At 38.2% G+C, this 16,678-nt stretch overlaps 1 protein-coding gene across 1 annotated transcript in view; it reads left to right on the top strand.

The window, feature by feature from the left end:
- Window positions 1–16,678, top strand: part of KAT6A (lysine acetyltransferase 6A) — a 113,752-nt gene that overhangs the window by 58,582 nt on the left and 38,492 nt on the right. The window contains exons 4-8 of the mRNA XM_057696940.1: window positions 1,351–1,466; window positions 2,051–2,132; window positions 4,410–4,545; window positions 5,888–6,204; window positions 8,542–8,660. Of these exons, the coding sequence (XP_057552923.1) occupies window positions 1,351–1,466; window positions 2,051–2,132; window positions 4,410–4,545; window positions 5,888–6,204; window positions 8,542–8,660 (770 nt within the window). The remainder of the gene's footprint in view (window positions 1–1,350; window positions 1,467–2,050; window positions 2,133–4,409; window positions 4,546–5,887; window positions 6,205–8,541; window positions 8,661–16,678) is intronic.

Below are 16,678 nucleotides of genomic sequence, written 5' to 3'. Positions count from 1 at the left end.
TCATGAAATAATCCATTTTAGTGTTCTGATAACCGTTATGGGTAATGGTCTAAATATTTACAACAGGGCAACGGGTCAGGGAGGTTAACTCAGTGGAATATAATCAGTTTAAGGAATGTAAATATAAAGTTTGCTTGAGTAAGATAATGAAGAAAAGCAGAACAAAACTGTATACCCTGTAATTAAAACCATGCAAGAGCTTTAGTTAGTTTAGAAAGGAAAAGTAGAACACGAAAATGGCTATTCTAGGATGATGGGATTATGGGTGAGGTTTTTTACACCTCTCCCATTTTCCTTTGATGTTAGTGATGTTTTGATGATAAATTTTGTTATCTCTTAAAACAGAAAATTATTTAGGGATAGAAAAGAGAGGAGAGAAGATTATTTAACCAACCCTTTCTCTCACTGAAGAAAAATAAACAATTTTTAGAGGAAAGGGATAAATCTTTTCAGAATTAAGGGCAAATTGGCTACCCTAAGTTTTTGAGAATCAAACTGATACTAACTCTTGGGAGAGGAAACATGTTTTTCTGTTACTATTAATCCTGATCACAATGGTTTTAGCTTGAGTGCTTTAAATCATGAGCACATAACTCACTTTTAAATGATAGGATTTTTTAAATGTATTTTGTAGTTACAAAAGTAAGACATTATTGTTTAAAAAATGAGAGCACACACACATACAAAAATGAGAGCACAGAAGGGTATAAAGTAAAATGTGAAATCTTTTCCTGCAAAATATTTGTAGCTCTGTATCCTAGGATATTACAGTTGTAAACAGTTTGGTGTTACTCTCCCAGAGGTGACCCAGGCGTATTATGTATTTATACACATAGGCACGTGTGTACACACATAGTACTTTCATTAATGCAGCCTTGATAAAAGTTTGGAGTTTATTTATCAAGTTTTTTATAATCAAATTGCGGGGGGAGTGCTGTATTTAGCATACATAAAACTGAATTGGAGCACTAAGTTCTGAAGAGATGTGTGGGGCAAGCTTCCAGGAACTTCTTGTTTTCCTTGATGTTTTGATTTAAGATATTTGCCTTTTTCTTTTTTTTTTTTTGACCATTTCCTTCATTATTTATTTATGCTTAGCATGAAATAAATTTTAAAATGAAAATCAAGAATTTTTTAATAATGTATTTACATATGTTTTTGCAATGTTGAGTAACAACACATATTTGAATGTGATAGATTTTTGCTATAAAATGTTCTAGATTTTTCTGGAAACATCCAGATTTCTTTGCTTTTTTTTGGGAGATAATTGCCTTTTTCTACATCATTCCTTTAATACAGTTACAAAATGATTCTTGATTGTTTCGTTTGTGAATTTTCCCCTCTTATTAGGTCATCCATCCTGTTTAAAGTTTTCCTCCGAACTAACGGTTAGAGTGAAGGCCTTACGGTGGCAGTGCATCGAGTGTAAAACGTGCAGCTCCTGTCGAGATCAAGGCAAAAATGCAGTGAGTATCTTTGCCTTCCAATGTGAATATTTCATTTAGAAGTAGAATGTACAACTGGCATTTTCCTCTTAAGTATGGTTGGTTATTTTCAGTCACTTGTTCCAGCAGAATTGAGAACAGTAGCCTCTTCAGGTTACACATCATTAGTTTAGAATACTTGCGATTGACACTTGGGTGACTTCTAGGTAGTTTCTAAAGCACCTTAATTGTCTGTGTGCAGAGGGACTAGCTACTTTGAAGAAATGCTCGTGAAGTTTGAGTAATATGGAGGCTTAGGAATGGTCAGTTATATTAATTACACTCATCCTTTTCTCTCTCTTTTTTATTAAAACAGACTAAAGTTAGCTTGTGTCTGGCTACTGGATAAACTTAAAAGTAATGAAACTTTAGTTCTTCATTAAAGATGGATGAAGCAAAACTTTTTGCTAATTGGGCTGTTTACTCAACTAATACAAATTAAGGGAACGTTTATTATTATGGTAACTCATCTCCTTTGTGGAAAGGAGCTTCCTAGGTCATGAAGTCATGATCCTGCCATGTTTCTGTTTCACAGGTTGAGCAGAACTGTTCTTTCTCTCCTTTAGGATAACATGCTCTTTTGTGATTCCTGTGACCGAGGTTTTCACATGGAGTGTTGTGATCCGCCACTCACCCGGATGCCAAAAGGTAAGAAATACTTTCTGAAATCAGACTGGCAATGTAAAGGGGCAGGTTAGTGAAAGCACTTTTTAATAATCTACTTTGTTAAAAAGAAAGAATAATTTGCATCTTTCTATTTGGGGTTGTATAAGTAGGAAGAGAGCTGTCACCCTAAAGGTGTGCACAGTCTTTCTGTTCAGGCATCCTAATGCTCTAATGTGGTGTGGGTTTATTAGTAGTTTCCTCTGTTTTCAATATTTAAGCATGCGTGGAGGGTGAAGGCGTTCATTTATAAATTTTTGCTGGCTAAATTTTTGTAGCTAGAGGGCAAAATACTTGCCTTATGTAGTACTTTGAAATATGTGTTTCTTGAAAGGAAGAAGTGAAATTATATTAGGTCATGTTGATTATATCACAGCTCATCACTTTTGAGGGGCCTAAAGCTATTAGAGCCTCTGGTTTATTGAAAGCCTTAAAAGTTTTTATAATATTTTGCAAACAAACAAGTGCCCAAATCAGAAGAAAACAGCTTAGTAGTGTTATTCTGTTCTTTTGACTCCTGTTCCTTGAAAGGTATTTAGTTGGGATACAGTTGCCTGTTGGTTTTACTTCTATCTTATCATATGCTTATAGTTTCTTTAAAAAAAAAAGAGCATTAATCTTCCCTGCTTTGTCTTATCATAAATTCCATTTTCAACTCTGATTTTGTAATTTAGAAGTTTCGTAAGTAAAATCCTTTGGGATACTTGATATGTCTGTTTGAAGAAATTTTTCCTGTTGATGGAGAGGAGTTCAGCCCTGATTACAGCCACGTCACTCCACTTCAGGATTTTACTCGAGTCCCTCTGTGCCACTGTTGATTGTACCTTTTGAAGAGTCTACATTTATAGGTATTGGAAGAATAAGTATCCTCTCTTCCTGCCTCTTCCATTTACCTGAAATTTGGGCAGAAGACCTTCTGAGAAACCTTCAAGATAGTAAAGATCTTAAGATTTCATTCTTGTGTATTTGATGCCCACAAAAGAAGTTTTATGGCAGCTTAAAGCAGGAAACATTTTATTTTAAAATAATTTCAGACTTATAGAAATGTGGTAAAAATAGTACAAAGAGTTCTCATTGTACCCTTTCCTCAGCTTCCCCTGATGTTAACATCTTACGATTCTTGAAACCGGGAAACTGACATTGATCTGATGTGATTAACTAATCTACAGACCTTACTTGAACTTCTGGTCCTGAGAATCCAGTCCAGGATGTGCCATTACATTTCGTTGTCACGTTTCCTTACTCTCTTCCAGTCTGTGTTAATTCCTCAGACGTTGTCTTTCCTGACTTGACCCTTTTGAAGAGTACTGGCCACGTATTTTGTAGAAAGTCCTTCATTTTGGGTTTGTCTCTTGCTTTATCATGATTAGATAGAGCCTATGCAGTTTGACCAGAAACAGAAGTGATGTGGTGGCCTCTTAGTGTATCGTGACGGGGGTGTATTACAGTGTGTGTCTTATTACTAGTGGTGTTAACTTGGGCCACTTGATTACGTGGAGAAACTTGACACACACCTTAGACTTACTCTTTCTCTACTTTGCATCTCCTTTAGCATCAGTCATTGATGTGTGCACGCACCACTTTTCACTGTGGTGTTTGTCTACATAGTGATGATTTTTCTATTGCCATCATTTCTTCTACATTTATTAACTGGAATTCTGCTATAAGAAAGAGTGACCCCTTTCTCCCATTTATGTATTTATTCAACTATTTGAGTCATCGTGGACTCAGGGTTATTTATTTTGTTCTATGGGTTATAGTCCATTGCTCTGATTATTACTTTTTTCCTTGCATTCACCCAGACTTGGCTACTGGGAGCTCCTTCAGGTTGGCTCCTGGGTCCTTGTGACGTGCCTTCATCATCTGTTGAGCACTTCTTTATTTCCTGGCACCACAAGCTGCTCCAGGCTGTCTTGTATTTTCCCAGCTCCAGTTCTGGAGTCAGCCATTCCTCTATGGGAACCTGGCTTCTAATTACTGTTCTTTCTGCAGAACAGTAATTAGAAACCCGTATGTGGGTGCTGGGTATAAAGTGGACTTCAGCCATGTGTGGCCTTAAGGATATTTGTGGGTCTCTTCCAGTTGTTTGTAGAATTTTGTGTGTATATGTTTTCATGTTTATTTTTCTGGGGGGCTTTTATCAAATTGTCAAATGAGAGTCCTTGACCTGAAAGAGGATAAGAACTCCTGGCTTAGTGTATCTGAACTCTTTCAGTGAATTTATGTCTGTTGTGCTTTTATGTGGAATTTTTTTCTTTATAGGCATGTGGATATGTCAGATATGTCGACCTAGGAAAAAAGGACGAAAACTTCTGCAGAAGAAGGCGGCACAGATAAAACGGCGCTATGCTAATCCAATAGGACGTCCAAAAAACAGGTTAAAGAAACAAAACACGGTGTAAGTTGTACTTGTGGCAAGGTGAGGGGAGAAGAGGATAGGGTCTTCTCTATAGTGCAGGATTCACTTGTTTGCTTTATGAAAAGAATATTCACTTGTTACAACTGGCACGTTTATGTAATAATAATGGCTAACTCTTACTGAGCTCTTAATAAAGTGCCTTGGCACTCACTGTTCTAAGTGCTTTACGTGTGTTACCTCATTTAATTCTCCCAACAGCCCAGTGAAGTAGGTACTGTTGGTACTCTCATTTTTCAAAGGAAGAGACTACATCATAGCGCAATTAACTTGCATAGTTTATAGTAAGTGTTGAACTGAGAATTAAAACCCCCGTAGGCTGGCACCAAAGTCTGGCTCTTAACTGTTACCTTAGATTGCTTCTTTTACCTGAAAAACAATGAAGAAAAAATTGTTACTGAAGCATTTCACAGATTCTTCTCTTGGTGTAATCGTAATAGTTTATTTCTGTTATATGTACAAATTGTTGGATAGATTCCCCTATTGAGGTCATAGCTAAGTCCTATTTCTATGTCCTGTGGTAAAATAATGTGAATTTTCATCTATTAGCAGAAATCAAGGATATAATTATCTCTTGTGGACTAGAAAACTGGGCTAGGGCTGGAGGAGGTGAGGCAAGCTTCAGTAGCTAATTTGTCTTTTTTTTGGAATATCTCTACAGTAATTCACCTTTGATGATATATATAAACTATCTTTAGGCCTGTCAGTCTCTCACAAAATTTACCCACCTTTTCTACCCTTAAAGACTGCCTTGAAGGTGATATATCTGAAGTGAATGGACATTAGCAGCTAGAAATACACAGAAACCAGTATTGTAGTTCATATTATAAAGCTTAAATCAAGCTTTAATTTTCCTATAAAAAGATCTTTTGATTGCTGACTTGCAGAGAGTAACCCATCTTTATCTTTAGAGGTAAGAGTATAACTCTGAGTTGGTGCAGAGATCCTAGGACTTCATACCTGGAAGGGTCTTAGTTTTTCTCTGGTAGAGCTCTTTGTTGTTTAGATGAAGACACTGTTGTTTAGAGACAATATGATTTGTCCAAGATGTGCAGCTAGTAAGTGGCAGAATTATGACTCAGATATTCCCTCTGACTCCTGGCCTAGGATTCTTTTCACTATAAAATGAATAGTCTTCCCAGAAATAGATGTTCCTAATAATATTACTTCTTAATCATTTAATATTTACAGTTTAAGGTGTATTCTTGACAATCTAGATTTAAAAAATATAGTTGTAGGTTATTTACTATGTGTTATATATTAAATAGAAACCTTACAAAGATTTCTTTTTAATAGTTTCTCTTTTCCCTGTTTGATTCTTTAGGTCAAAAGGTCCCTTCAGCAAAGTTCGAACAGGCCCTGGAAGGGGTCGGAAACGAAAAATCACTCTCTCCAGCCAGTCAGCATCATCATCAGAAGAAGGATACCTAGAGCACATAGATGGCTTGGACTTCTGCAGAGACGGCAGTGTCCCCTTGAAGCTCAATAAGAAAACCAAAGGGCTCATCGATGGCCTTACCAAATTCTTTACCCCGTCCCCTGATGGGCGGAAGCCCCGCGGGGAAGTGGTAGACTACTCTGAGCAATACAGAGTCAGGAAAAAGGGCAGCAGGAAGGCGAGCACTTCAGAGTGGCCCACAGGTAAACCTTTGTTCACTTAGAACAAAAAGTATTTCAGAGTGTATTATTTGGAATAACACTGGCTGTTTGGAGTAGATTTATATTTGATTATTAAAAATGGGTCTTGGAATTTAAGAACATGTTAAAGATAGGTAACACTCAGGTGGTCACTATGGGCAGGAATTTAGGGGCTAGAGATGAAGTTGGCGGATAGACAAGTAGGAGTTTTAGACAAAAGAAGATACTTTTGGGGTGGAACCACAAAGAATCTGCCTACAGAAATTTGGGGTATAACCTGGATTCCAGGGTAACTTTATATTTCATAAGTTACAGGATAAATCGTGTGGTGAACATCATGATGCTTACTTTATTCCTGGAAGGAAACTGCAGAGAGTATGGGTACATAAAATGCTGTTGATCTGAGCATAAGTAAAAGACCAAATTATATGCAAATACAATAGGGTCATTATTTTTCTACTTCAGATCTTGGCAAATACAGTTGTAAGTTTTCATGGATTATACTTAAAAAGAGAGAGAAAGAGAACCACAGCTTCAGACCATTTGCTTATGTATCAGGCTAGGTTCCCTAGTTTTCGAAGTAGAAAACATCTGTGGAGAAGAGTTAAAAGTATAGCAGATAATTCAAGTCAGAGGAGAAAATTTTGATGAGCTGTCCAAATAATTAGAGCTGGTCTCATCGAGTTGAGAGAGCTAATGTTGTGAAGAAAATAGAGAGGACTCTGAGGAAAGCAGGGGAAGGAGAGTGGACTGTTGGATCACAGGACCAAACCTGAAGTGTCTCATGTGCTGCAGGAGACTTTCTTGACTTTGATTTCCTTCCCCTGAATGTCCCGTTGGTGGTGGTATTCGCCACTTCGTCATTTCTGCTTGTAGAGATGACCGCCTGGTCCACTGCAGGAGAGAAAATCCTCATCCTTGTCAGGTCCCCCCTTTTATGCTGTATTGATTGGCTTTTCACCTGAGTGGCAGTCAACTAATTACAGCTTAAGCATTTGAGTACTTTTCATGTCTTTATCAGCCATGTAGACTGTAGATAAGCTCCACTCTGAGTACATTTATCTAAGAAAACATGCAAGCCATTTAGGTTGGACTTAGGAAAGGATCTCGCAAAGCAGATCATGATAAAAGACTTTTTTGAATTAACCACTTTACTGGAGGTGGATTTTATTAGAAGCTACTGGAAAGTGTTAGATATAAAAATTATTAGAGCAGATGTATAAAGTATATGGAGAACCAATATTAACTTTAGGCATGGGTGTGAGCTTTTGCTTTGATTGGCTCTGTCATTTTCCTTATGAATTGTAGAGTTTAATGCTATGGAGTGCTGTGCTAGCTCTGTGCCTGCAACTGTCTGTGTCGTGCACTAGGGGGCATTAAAGGCACACAGTATCTTCAGATTATATACGTATTTTCAGTTTAGGAATATTGACAAGAGTGAGTTCTTGCCCTTTTTCTTCTTCCACTAAATGAGTAACTGTATGTGCAGTCGATTTTCTGAAAAACTGTCTGTTATTAATGGATCTCTTCAGCCACACTCATACAGAGAGGAAGTGAGACTACATCAGTGTCATCTTCACATGCAAAAAATAATGATCTACTTAATCCCCCCGTACTTATTCCTTTCACTCATTTCTTTACCCATTTGAGGAAGGTGCATCTTGTAGTGGATGCTTATTATAATTTCTCATACTTACCCAGAGGATTACCATTTGTGATCCTCAGGCTTTGGAGTTTGTGCTCTAAGAGGGTACCCAAATGTGAGGGAGTTGGTGGTAGTTGGCATCACAGTAACTATTTGAAATATATCTTTTTGTTGAGATAGGAATGTGTTGGCCTTAGGAAGATCGCAGAATCATTGAAAATTTTAAAAGGAGCAAAATTTCCCTGTTTCACTCTAAAGCAATGAAAATTGTCTTGCTAACACATAAAATTCTTCCATACTACCAAAGAATGAAAAAGCAGTATTCGCATGTTGACATGTTAAACTCATGTTAAAAGCTTTATATTCATGTTATATCAAAATAGACTTCATACTCCTTAGACCTTTTTCCTGTTCCGCTTTTATATGTGTATATGTATATACTGAAATAGTGTCTTTTAATGAAGTTTAAATTTACGTAATATTTTTAAGAAGCTTTAAGTCAATTTAGGGTTTTCATTATAAGGCAGTTATAATGTGTACATATTCTTCATTGACTGGTATCTTTCTGGGAGTCAGTTTAGTGTTATCCTCTTCTCTTTTACATAAATGATATTAAGACTTTTGAAATTTGTTCTAGTTCATGTACTAAACTAAAGATAGTGTTAATAACATGTGAGCCCTTTCTTAATGTGCAGACAATCAGGATGGCTGGGATGGCAAACAAGAAAGTGAGGAGCGGCTTTTTGGGAGCCAGGAAATCATGACTGAGAAAGATATGGAATTATTTCGTGATATCCAAGAACAAGCACTGCAGGTAAAGTTGAATATTCAGGTTGGACAATCAAACAGTTTTTTCATGGATGAGAAACAAGAGGATTCATTATATTGTGGGCAAAGCAGTAATAGCGATTTATTTATCCATCTGATCTGCAAATAGATGTGGTTTGTGCGTGTACATAGCTTGCTGGTTAAGGTGTTCTTTTCAAACCCATAACATTGCTTTGACTACCAGTATCAAAGGAGCTTGGTTTATTTATTTTCTGTCTTACGTATGGAGAAGAGTTTAGGATTTGACTAACAAACAAAAACCAAGCCTCTCTCAAGTGATAAAACACATGTATTAATTCAGGAAATGTTTATTAGATGCTTCTGCCTAATCCTTTGTTGACACGTAGCAAGATCCAGCTGTAAAGACACAGAACCTAGTTATGTGCCGGATGCTGGAGATGCCACAGTAAATGACGGGTTCCTTCTCCAGCCAGGAGAGACTTGTAAACAGATAGTTTCCTTAATGTGGAAGCTTCCTTACAGGACGCACGAACTTTGGGGAGTATAGGAGGCAAGCACGTACTTCTGTCTGGGGAGGTCGGAGGGAGATTCATTGATGGGAAATGCTACTTGAGCTGGTCTTAAGAGTGTATAGGAGTTTATCAGGGCGACAAGGAATGGGGTCCCATATAATTAGAAGGAATGGAAGTGCAAAGATTTCAAAATGGGGGAAAATGTGAGGAACATAGGGTGTAGATGATGGCAGGAGGAAAGATCGGAAAAGTGCAGGGGTAGACATAGAGGCTCTTTTGGATTGTGTGTATCTTTTGTCTTTTCCTCTTTTGCCACCAACGCGCTGTGTAAGCCAAGTTGAGTTCTGTCTCTTATCTTGGAACTAAGAGTTTATGAGGCGGACGTGGGGATTCCTGTTGTGTAGGTGAAACTTTTTGGATTAAGAGACCCATTAGTGAATAGAGTGTCCATGTAGGGTATTTTTGTAAAGTAAAAATAGCAGTATAAATATTCAGCACACATTGACTTGGCATTTCACCGTCTTATGATTTAACCAGGTATTGGCTTTGAGTCAGGTGGATCTGGGTTCAAGCCTTGGTCTGTCATTTACTAACTTCTACTTCAGGCAGGTTGCTTAACCTCTGAAGGCATATTCTTTTGCTGACCATCAGTAAGAAAGTATTATAGGTACTGTGGTAGAAATTTACATGGTGTTCAGTGGGAATTCAAAGGAGAGAGTAGTTAGTTCTTCACTTTTTAAGAATGTTTTTTTCCTGAATAAGTTGTAGACATATGCTAATGCTTTCTAAAACTCCTACTTATTTGTGTGTATTTCCTAAAAACAAGGACATTCTTATACGAGACCACAGTACAGTCATCAAATCAGCAATCTAACACCAATGAAGCATGTTATCTAAACTGGAGATTGTATTCACATTTTGCCAGCTGTACCACTGATGTTCTTTATATAGCAAAAGGAAAAAAACCTTGTCCTGGTCTACTCTCCAGTCTGGGATCATGTGTTTCATTTACTTGTTGTGTCTCCTTTAACCTGGAACAGGTTCTCAGTCTTTATCTTTCATGCCCTCGACATTTTTGATGTGTGCAGGTCATTTATTGTATAGAATGTCCACAGAGGTGACGTGTGCTCATCAGTGTGTCATACCAGGAGGCACGTAGTAGGTGTTCATATTACAAGTGATGTTCACTTGATCACTTGGTTACAGTGGTATCGTGCCTTGTTTCTTCTTTGTGAAATCATTTTGCCCTCTGGAATTAAGTATCTTGTGGGAATACACTTTATGTAACTATCCTGTTTTTTCCATCAAATTTTACCTACTAGACCTTGTTGGTTGCTTTAGATGGAATTAGATGATTTTCTAATTCCCTCATTTATTTTCTGTTTATTAATTGGCATACTACTGTAAGGAAGAGCTTTTCCTTCTTCCTTCCTACCTACCTACCTACCTACCTACCTACCTACCTACCTGTCCGTCCGTCCGTCCATCCATCCATCCATCCATCCAATCATCCATCCATTCAATCATCTGTCTGTCTATGACTTGTAGATTCTTTTTTTTTTTAAGAACTTTTATTGAGATACAATTAACAGACAATAAACAGCATACATTTAGAGTGTACAGTTTGGTGTCCCAGTCTCCCAATTCATTCCCCCCCAACCCTCCCCACTTTCCCCACTTGGTGTCCATGTGTTTGTTCTCTACATCTGTGTCTCTATTTCTGCCTTGCATTTCCTCTTTCATAGTTGTTAGCATTTGCCTTATGTATGGAGGTGCTCCTATATTGGGTGCATATATATTTATAATTGTTATCTCCTCTTCTTGGATTGATCCCTTGATCTTCATGTAATGTCCTTTCTTGTCTCTTGTAACATTTTTTATTTTAAAGTCTGTTTTTTGTCTGATATGAATATTGCTACTCCAGCTTTCTTTTGATTTTCATTTGCATGGAATGTCTCTTTCCACCCCCTCACTTTCCGTCTGTATGTGTCCCTAGGTCTGAAGTGGGTCTCTTGTAGACAGCATATGTATGGGTCTTGATTTTGTATCCATTCAGCCAGTCTGTGTCTTCTGGTTGGTGCATTTAGTCCATTTACATTCAAGGTAATTATTGAGATGTATGTTCCTATTACCATTTTCTTAATTGTTTTGTTGTTGTTTTTGTAGGTGCTTTTCTTCTCTTATGTTTCCCGCTTAGAGACGTTCCTTTAGCATTTGTTGTAGGGCTGGTTTGGTGGTGCTGAATGCTCTTAGCTGTTGCTTGTCTGTAAAACTTTTGATTTCTCCATCGAATTTGGATGAGATCCTTGCTGGGTAGAGTATTCTTGGTTGTAGGTTCTTCCCTTTCATCACTTGAAATATATCATGCCACTCCCTTCTGGCTTGCAGAGTTTCTGCTGAGAAATCAGCTGTTAACCTTATGGGAGTTCCCTTGTATGTTATTTGTTGTTTTTCCCTTGTTGCTTTTAATAACATTTCTCTGTCTTTGATTTTTGTCAACTTGACTAATATATGTCTTGGCGTGTTTCTCCTCGAATTTATCCTGCCTGGGACTCTCTGTGCTTCCTGGACTTGGGGAGCTATTTCCTTTCCCATGTTAGGGAAGTTTTCAACTATAATCTCTTCCAGTATTTTCTCAGGTCCTTTCTCTCTCTCTTCTCCTTCTGGGACCCCTATAATGTGAATGTTGGTGCGTTTAACATTGTCCCAGAGGTCTCTTAGGCTGTCTTCAGTTCTTTTCATTCTTTCTTCTTTATTCTTTTCTGCATCAGTGATGATCACCATTCTTTCTTCCAGGTCACTTATTCGCCCTTCTGCCTCCATTAATCTGCTGTTGGTTCCTTCTAGTGTATTTTTCATTTCCGTTATTGTGTTGCATATCTCTCTTTGTTTGCTCTTTAATTCTTCTAGGTCTTTGGTAAACTTTTCAATCTTTACATCCAGTCTTTTTTCAAAGTCCTGGATCATCTTCACTATCATTATTCTGAATTCTTTTTCTGGAAGGGTGCCTATCTCCTCTTCATTTAGTTGTTTTTCTGGTGTTTTATCCTGTCCCTTCATCTGGTACAAAGTCCTCTGCTTTTTCATTTTCTCTATCTTTCTGTGGCTGTGGTTTTCAGTTCCACAAGACGAAATACTACTGATACTGCTTGATACTGCTGTCTGCCCTCTTGTGGAGGAAGCTATCTAGGAGCCTCCTGTGTGCTTCCTGATGGGAGGGACTTGACTTGTAGATTCTTATTTTACAAGTTATCTTATCATTTGTTGCTATTGGTATTTATTTTGATGATAAAATTGTTCGAGATTTGGGCAGGGGGATCTTCAAACCAGCCCTTGCATCCTTCTGACATGTCTCTGTCATTTTTTTCCCCCACAGAGACTGAGAACATTTATTGTAATTTTAATCTCTACCTCACCTTTAACTTTGGTTTTTTTTGGTATGTGTGTTACTTTTCCAATTTATTCTGTTCTTTGGTAATTTTTAAAGTTGAGTTATAATTGACATATAATATTAGTTTCAAGTGTACAAGAAAATGATTCAATTTTTGTACAGTGCATAGTTATATTTCCATTTGGTCGTAGCAATATATCGTAGGCTCTTGTTGTTCTCGCTGTAGATTCAGCTATTTCTCTAGTAGATTTAGCCATTTCTGTTAAGAATCCCTGTTCCTTTTAGTGTAGTAGTTCTGTTCTTTTACTTGCTCAGGCCCAAAGAGGGGTCATCCTTGATTTTTTTCTATCTCATATTCTGTATATATTCAGTTCATCAGCAAATCCTGTTGGTTCTACCTTCAGAAAATATCCAGAATGTGACGACTTCTCTCCCCTTCCACCTTCTGTCTTTGCCTAAGCTGCCGCCATCTCTTGCTTAGGCTGTTGTAATGTCTCTGGACTCACCTGCTTGTTTCCACTCCTGTTCCTCACCCCAGTCTCTAGTCTGTATTCTTTACACAGGGGCCAGAGTAAATGTTTTCAAACATACTACTCCTCTGTTCAGAAAACCTCCAGTATCTTTCAGTCTTGCTTAGGATGTTTAAAAAGACCCACTGTGAAGCTGCCACATAACACAGGGAGATCAACTGGATGCTTAGTGACAACCTAGAGGGGTGGGATAGGGAGGGTGGGAGGTGAGGCCCAAGAGGGAGGAGATATGGGGGTATATGTGTGAATACAGCTGATTCACTTTGTTGTACAGCAGAAACTAACACAACATTGTAAAGCAATTGTATTCTAATAAAGATCTGGAAAAAAAATAAGAAGACCCACTGTGACCTTGTGGCTGCCTCCCTCTTCCATCTTGTTCTCCCACTCTTGCCCTTGTTCCCTCTGCTCCAGCCACAGGCTCCTCCTCTTCCTCAGACACACAGGCACACCCTGCCTTGGAGCCTTTGCACTTACTGCTCCCTGTCTGGATTGTCCTTCCTCTGGTCCAGACGTCTAGTTGGCTCGCTGCTCACTCTGTTAGGTCTCTGCTTCTGTCACCCGTCAGAGGGGCCCTTCCTAAATCCCACTGAAATAGCCTACATTTACCCCCCTGTATGACTCTGCATCCCCCTGCCTGCTTGCTTGTCCTGCATGGTACTTATCGCTTCCTGAATGTAAATGTTTATTTCTGGAATGTAAGTGCCTTGAGAATAGGCACTTTCTTTTTGGTCACTGCTTTATACCAAGTACTTGGAATAGAGTAAAGGCTCAGTAAATATTCGTTTAATGAATGGATATTTAAATGAAATTTTCTACTGGGAGAAATGGACCAGGAGTTGGAATAATAGGCGTGTGAAGGAGAACGATGACTTCAGGAGAGTTAAAAGGGATGCTGAGCCTTGCTGAGGCCCAGTGGAGACAATGTAAATTTGTATTGACAATAACCTGGCTAATTGTGTGTTTCTTCCAGCATTTTATTAAACTCGTGATTGCCCTTGTATGTATCCGGCACCAAGGAAGTAGATGGCTGGATATTTGAATTTTAATCAGTGCTTATTTTCACTGGCAGTGTACTGAAATTCTGATGATGGTGATATTTCTCCATGAGGGTCATTCATTTAGAATTCATGTGCCTGGCACGGAATTAGAGCTGTGGGGTGAACAAAAACTCATAGACTCTGCCTTCATGAAACATTCAGTCTCATGAGTGAGACAGATAGTAAACAATCATACAAATAAATCTGTTATTGCAGACTGAGAAGTAATAGGAAGAGAATGAGAATGCAGTGAGAGGCTGTAGTAGACACTTGCTAGTCCTGGTTGCTGGGATTCCTCTTTTAGGGCAGTGATAATTTACACAGGGACCTAAAAGAGGTGTAGAAAGTCAGCAAGGCAAAGAGCTACTGCTAAGAATGTTCCAGAAATAGGGGACTGCCTGTGTAAACGTCTTGAGGCATAAAAGAACTTAGTAAATTTGAGAAACTGAAAGAAGGCCAGTATAACGAGAGTACAGTGAATAAAAGTCACAGAAGATGAAGCTGGAGAGAGAAGCTGAGGACGTAAATTAGGATTAGGGTTTTTATTGTAGTTGAGTGGGAAACCATTGAACGATTTTTTTAAAAAAATTCTTTTCCATTGTGGTTTTTATAAGATATTGAATATAATTCCTTGTGCTATACAGTAGGTCCTTGTTGTTTATCTCTTTTATAAATATACTCGTGTGTATCTGTTAATCCCAAACTCCTAATTTATCCCTCCCTGTCCCTTTCACCTTTGGTAACCATAAGTTTGTTTTCTATGTTTGTGAGTCTATTTCTATTTTTTAAAAAAGTTCATTTGTATCATTTTTTTTTAGATTCTACATGTAAGTGATATCGTATGATATTTGTCTTTCTCTGTCTGACTTCACTCAGTATGATAATCTCTAGGTCTATCCAGGTTGTGGCAAATGGCATTGTTTCATTCTTTTTTATGGATGAGTACTATTCCATTGTGTGTGTGTGTGTGTTTGTACATACCACATCTTCTTTGATCATTGAATGATTTTAGCAAGGAAATAGAAAGATCAGATTTGCATTAAATTTTTTTTTTTTTTTGGCCACTCTGAGGAATGGGTTGGAATCAGGCAAGAGTGAAAGCAGGGAAACCAATTCAGAGGCTTTTTCAATGATCCAGATGGAAGAAGATGGTGGCTTAGACTAGACACCTGGCAGTGGAAATGGGAGAGGAGTGGATGGATTTAGAATGCATTTCAGAGATGGAGTCAGCAGAACTTGGTGGTAAATTTGATGTGTAGTTTAAAGGAGCAAGAGGTTGTCAGGGACAACTCCCAGGTTCTCTGACCTAATGTGATAGAGAAAGTGGGTTGAAGCCAGTGGGGAAAGTCATTAATGATTAGATTAGATGATGTTTTTAAAAATAAAAGCATTCATGAAGATAACATACAAAGTCATTTTTGAGAGCCTAGATATGCTTTAGTAGAAACTGCCTCAACCATTGTTCCTCAAATTTTGCAGGAAGGTTTTAGTACAGCAGGGGTCACCAATCTCCCGGGCCGTGGACCGTTACTGGTCTGTGGCCTGTTAGGAACCAGGCTGCACAGCAGCAGGAGAGCGGTGGGTGAGCAAGCGAAGATTCATCTGCCGCTCCCATTGCTCCCATCGTGGCCTGAACCATCCCCCCCAGCCCCACCCGTGGAAAAATTGGCTTCCATGAAACTGGACCCGGGTGCTAGAAAGGCTGGGGACCACTCTATTACAGGGTCTTGGGCAATCTTCATAAGAGATAAATGATATTGTAAAGGAGTTAATACTGGAATCCATCCAACCAACAACCCGTCATTTGTTAAGTACATACTTTGTTCTAGAAACCATGCTAGGTGCAGGGGCTGTGAGTGAGGCATCGTTTTTGTTCTCATAGAGCCTTTCTCATCTAGTAGGAAAGGTTCTCACACACGCAGATCCGTAGTGAAGGCTCATAGTGGTGACCTTGAGCAGTCAAGCTTCGTGTGGTTTATTATCTGATTAAGTCAAGCATGATTGAAGTGTTAGCAAGGTTTTGTTTTGTTTATTTTTCCCCCTTCAGAAAAGGGTCATATATTAATTGGTTTTGGTTTTGTTTTGTTTCTTTTTTTTAATTTCAGGAGAAGGAAGTAGTTTGCCCAGAACTGTGTTCCATCATTGCTAGCTACTCAGTGAACACTTCTATAAAATAGAGCCACCTCTAAAAAGAAAAACAGAAGCGTAAGAAATTAGTAGTATAGGCTTTCGTTTGGAATTATGGTTCAGCCGTGGTCTTGTGAACTTGGAAGAAATGGTTTTTCTTAAAACATCCATCACCAGAAAGAAGCATTTGTATTCAGCTCACTACATTGACGAGCATAACAGTTCCTTGAAATATATATTGATAGAGTGATTTTTACATAAAATATCACTAAATAGCACATTATAGTTCCATAGTAATTTTAGTGCTTTCTGATTTCGAAGGATTTGATTGTTTTTGGTGTGGTCCTAGAAAGTTAACAGCATTTTTGAAATCTGTGTGGATTGTTAATTTTCTTCTTGGCATAAAGAATTGAACAGTTGATTAGAGATGGAATAAACTAGAT

The sequence above is a fragment of the Hippopotamus amphibius genome, chromosome 10 (genome assembly GCF_030028045.1).
Source record: "Hippopotamus amphibius kiboko isolate mHipAmp2 chromosome 10, mHipAmp2.hap2, whole genome shotgun sequence".
Lineage (NCBI taxonomy): Eukaryota > Metazoa > Chordata > Mammalia > Artiodactyla > Hippopotamidae > Hippopotamus > Hippopotamus amphibius.
The sequence above is the reverse complement of the archived record's forward strand: the minus strand, read 5'-3'. Positions and strand labels throughout refer to the sequence as shown.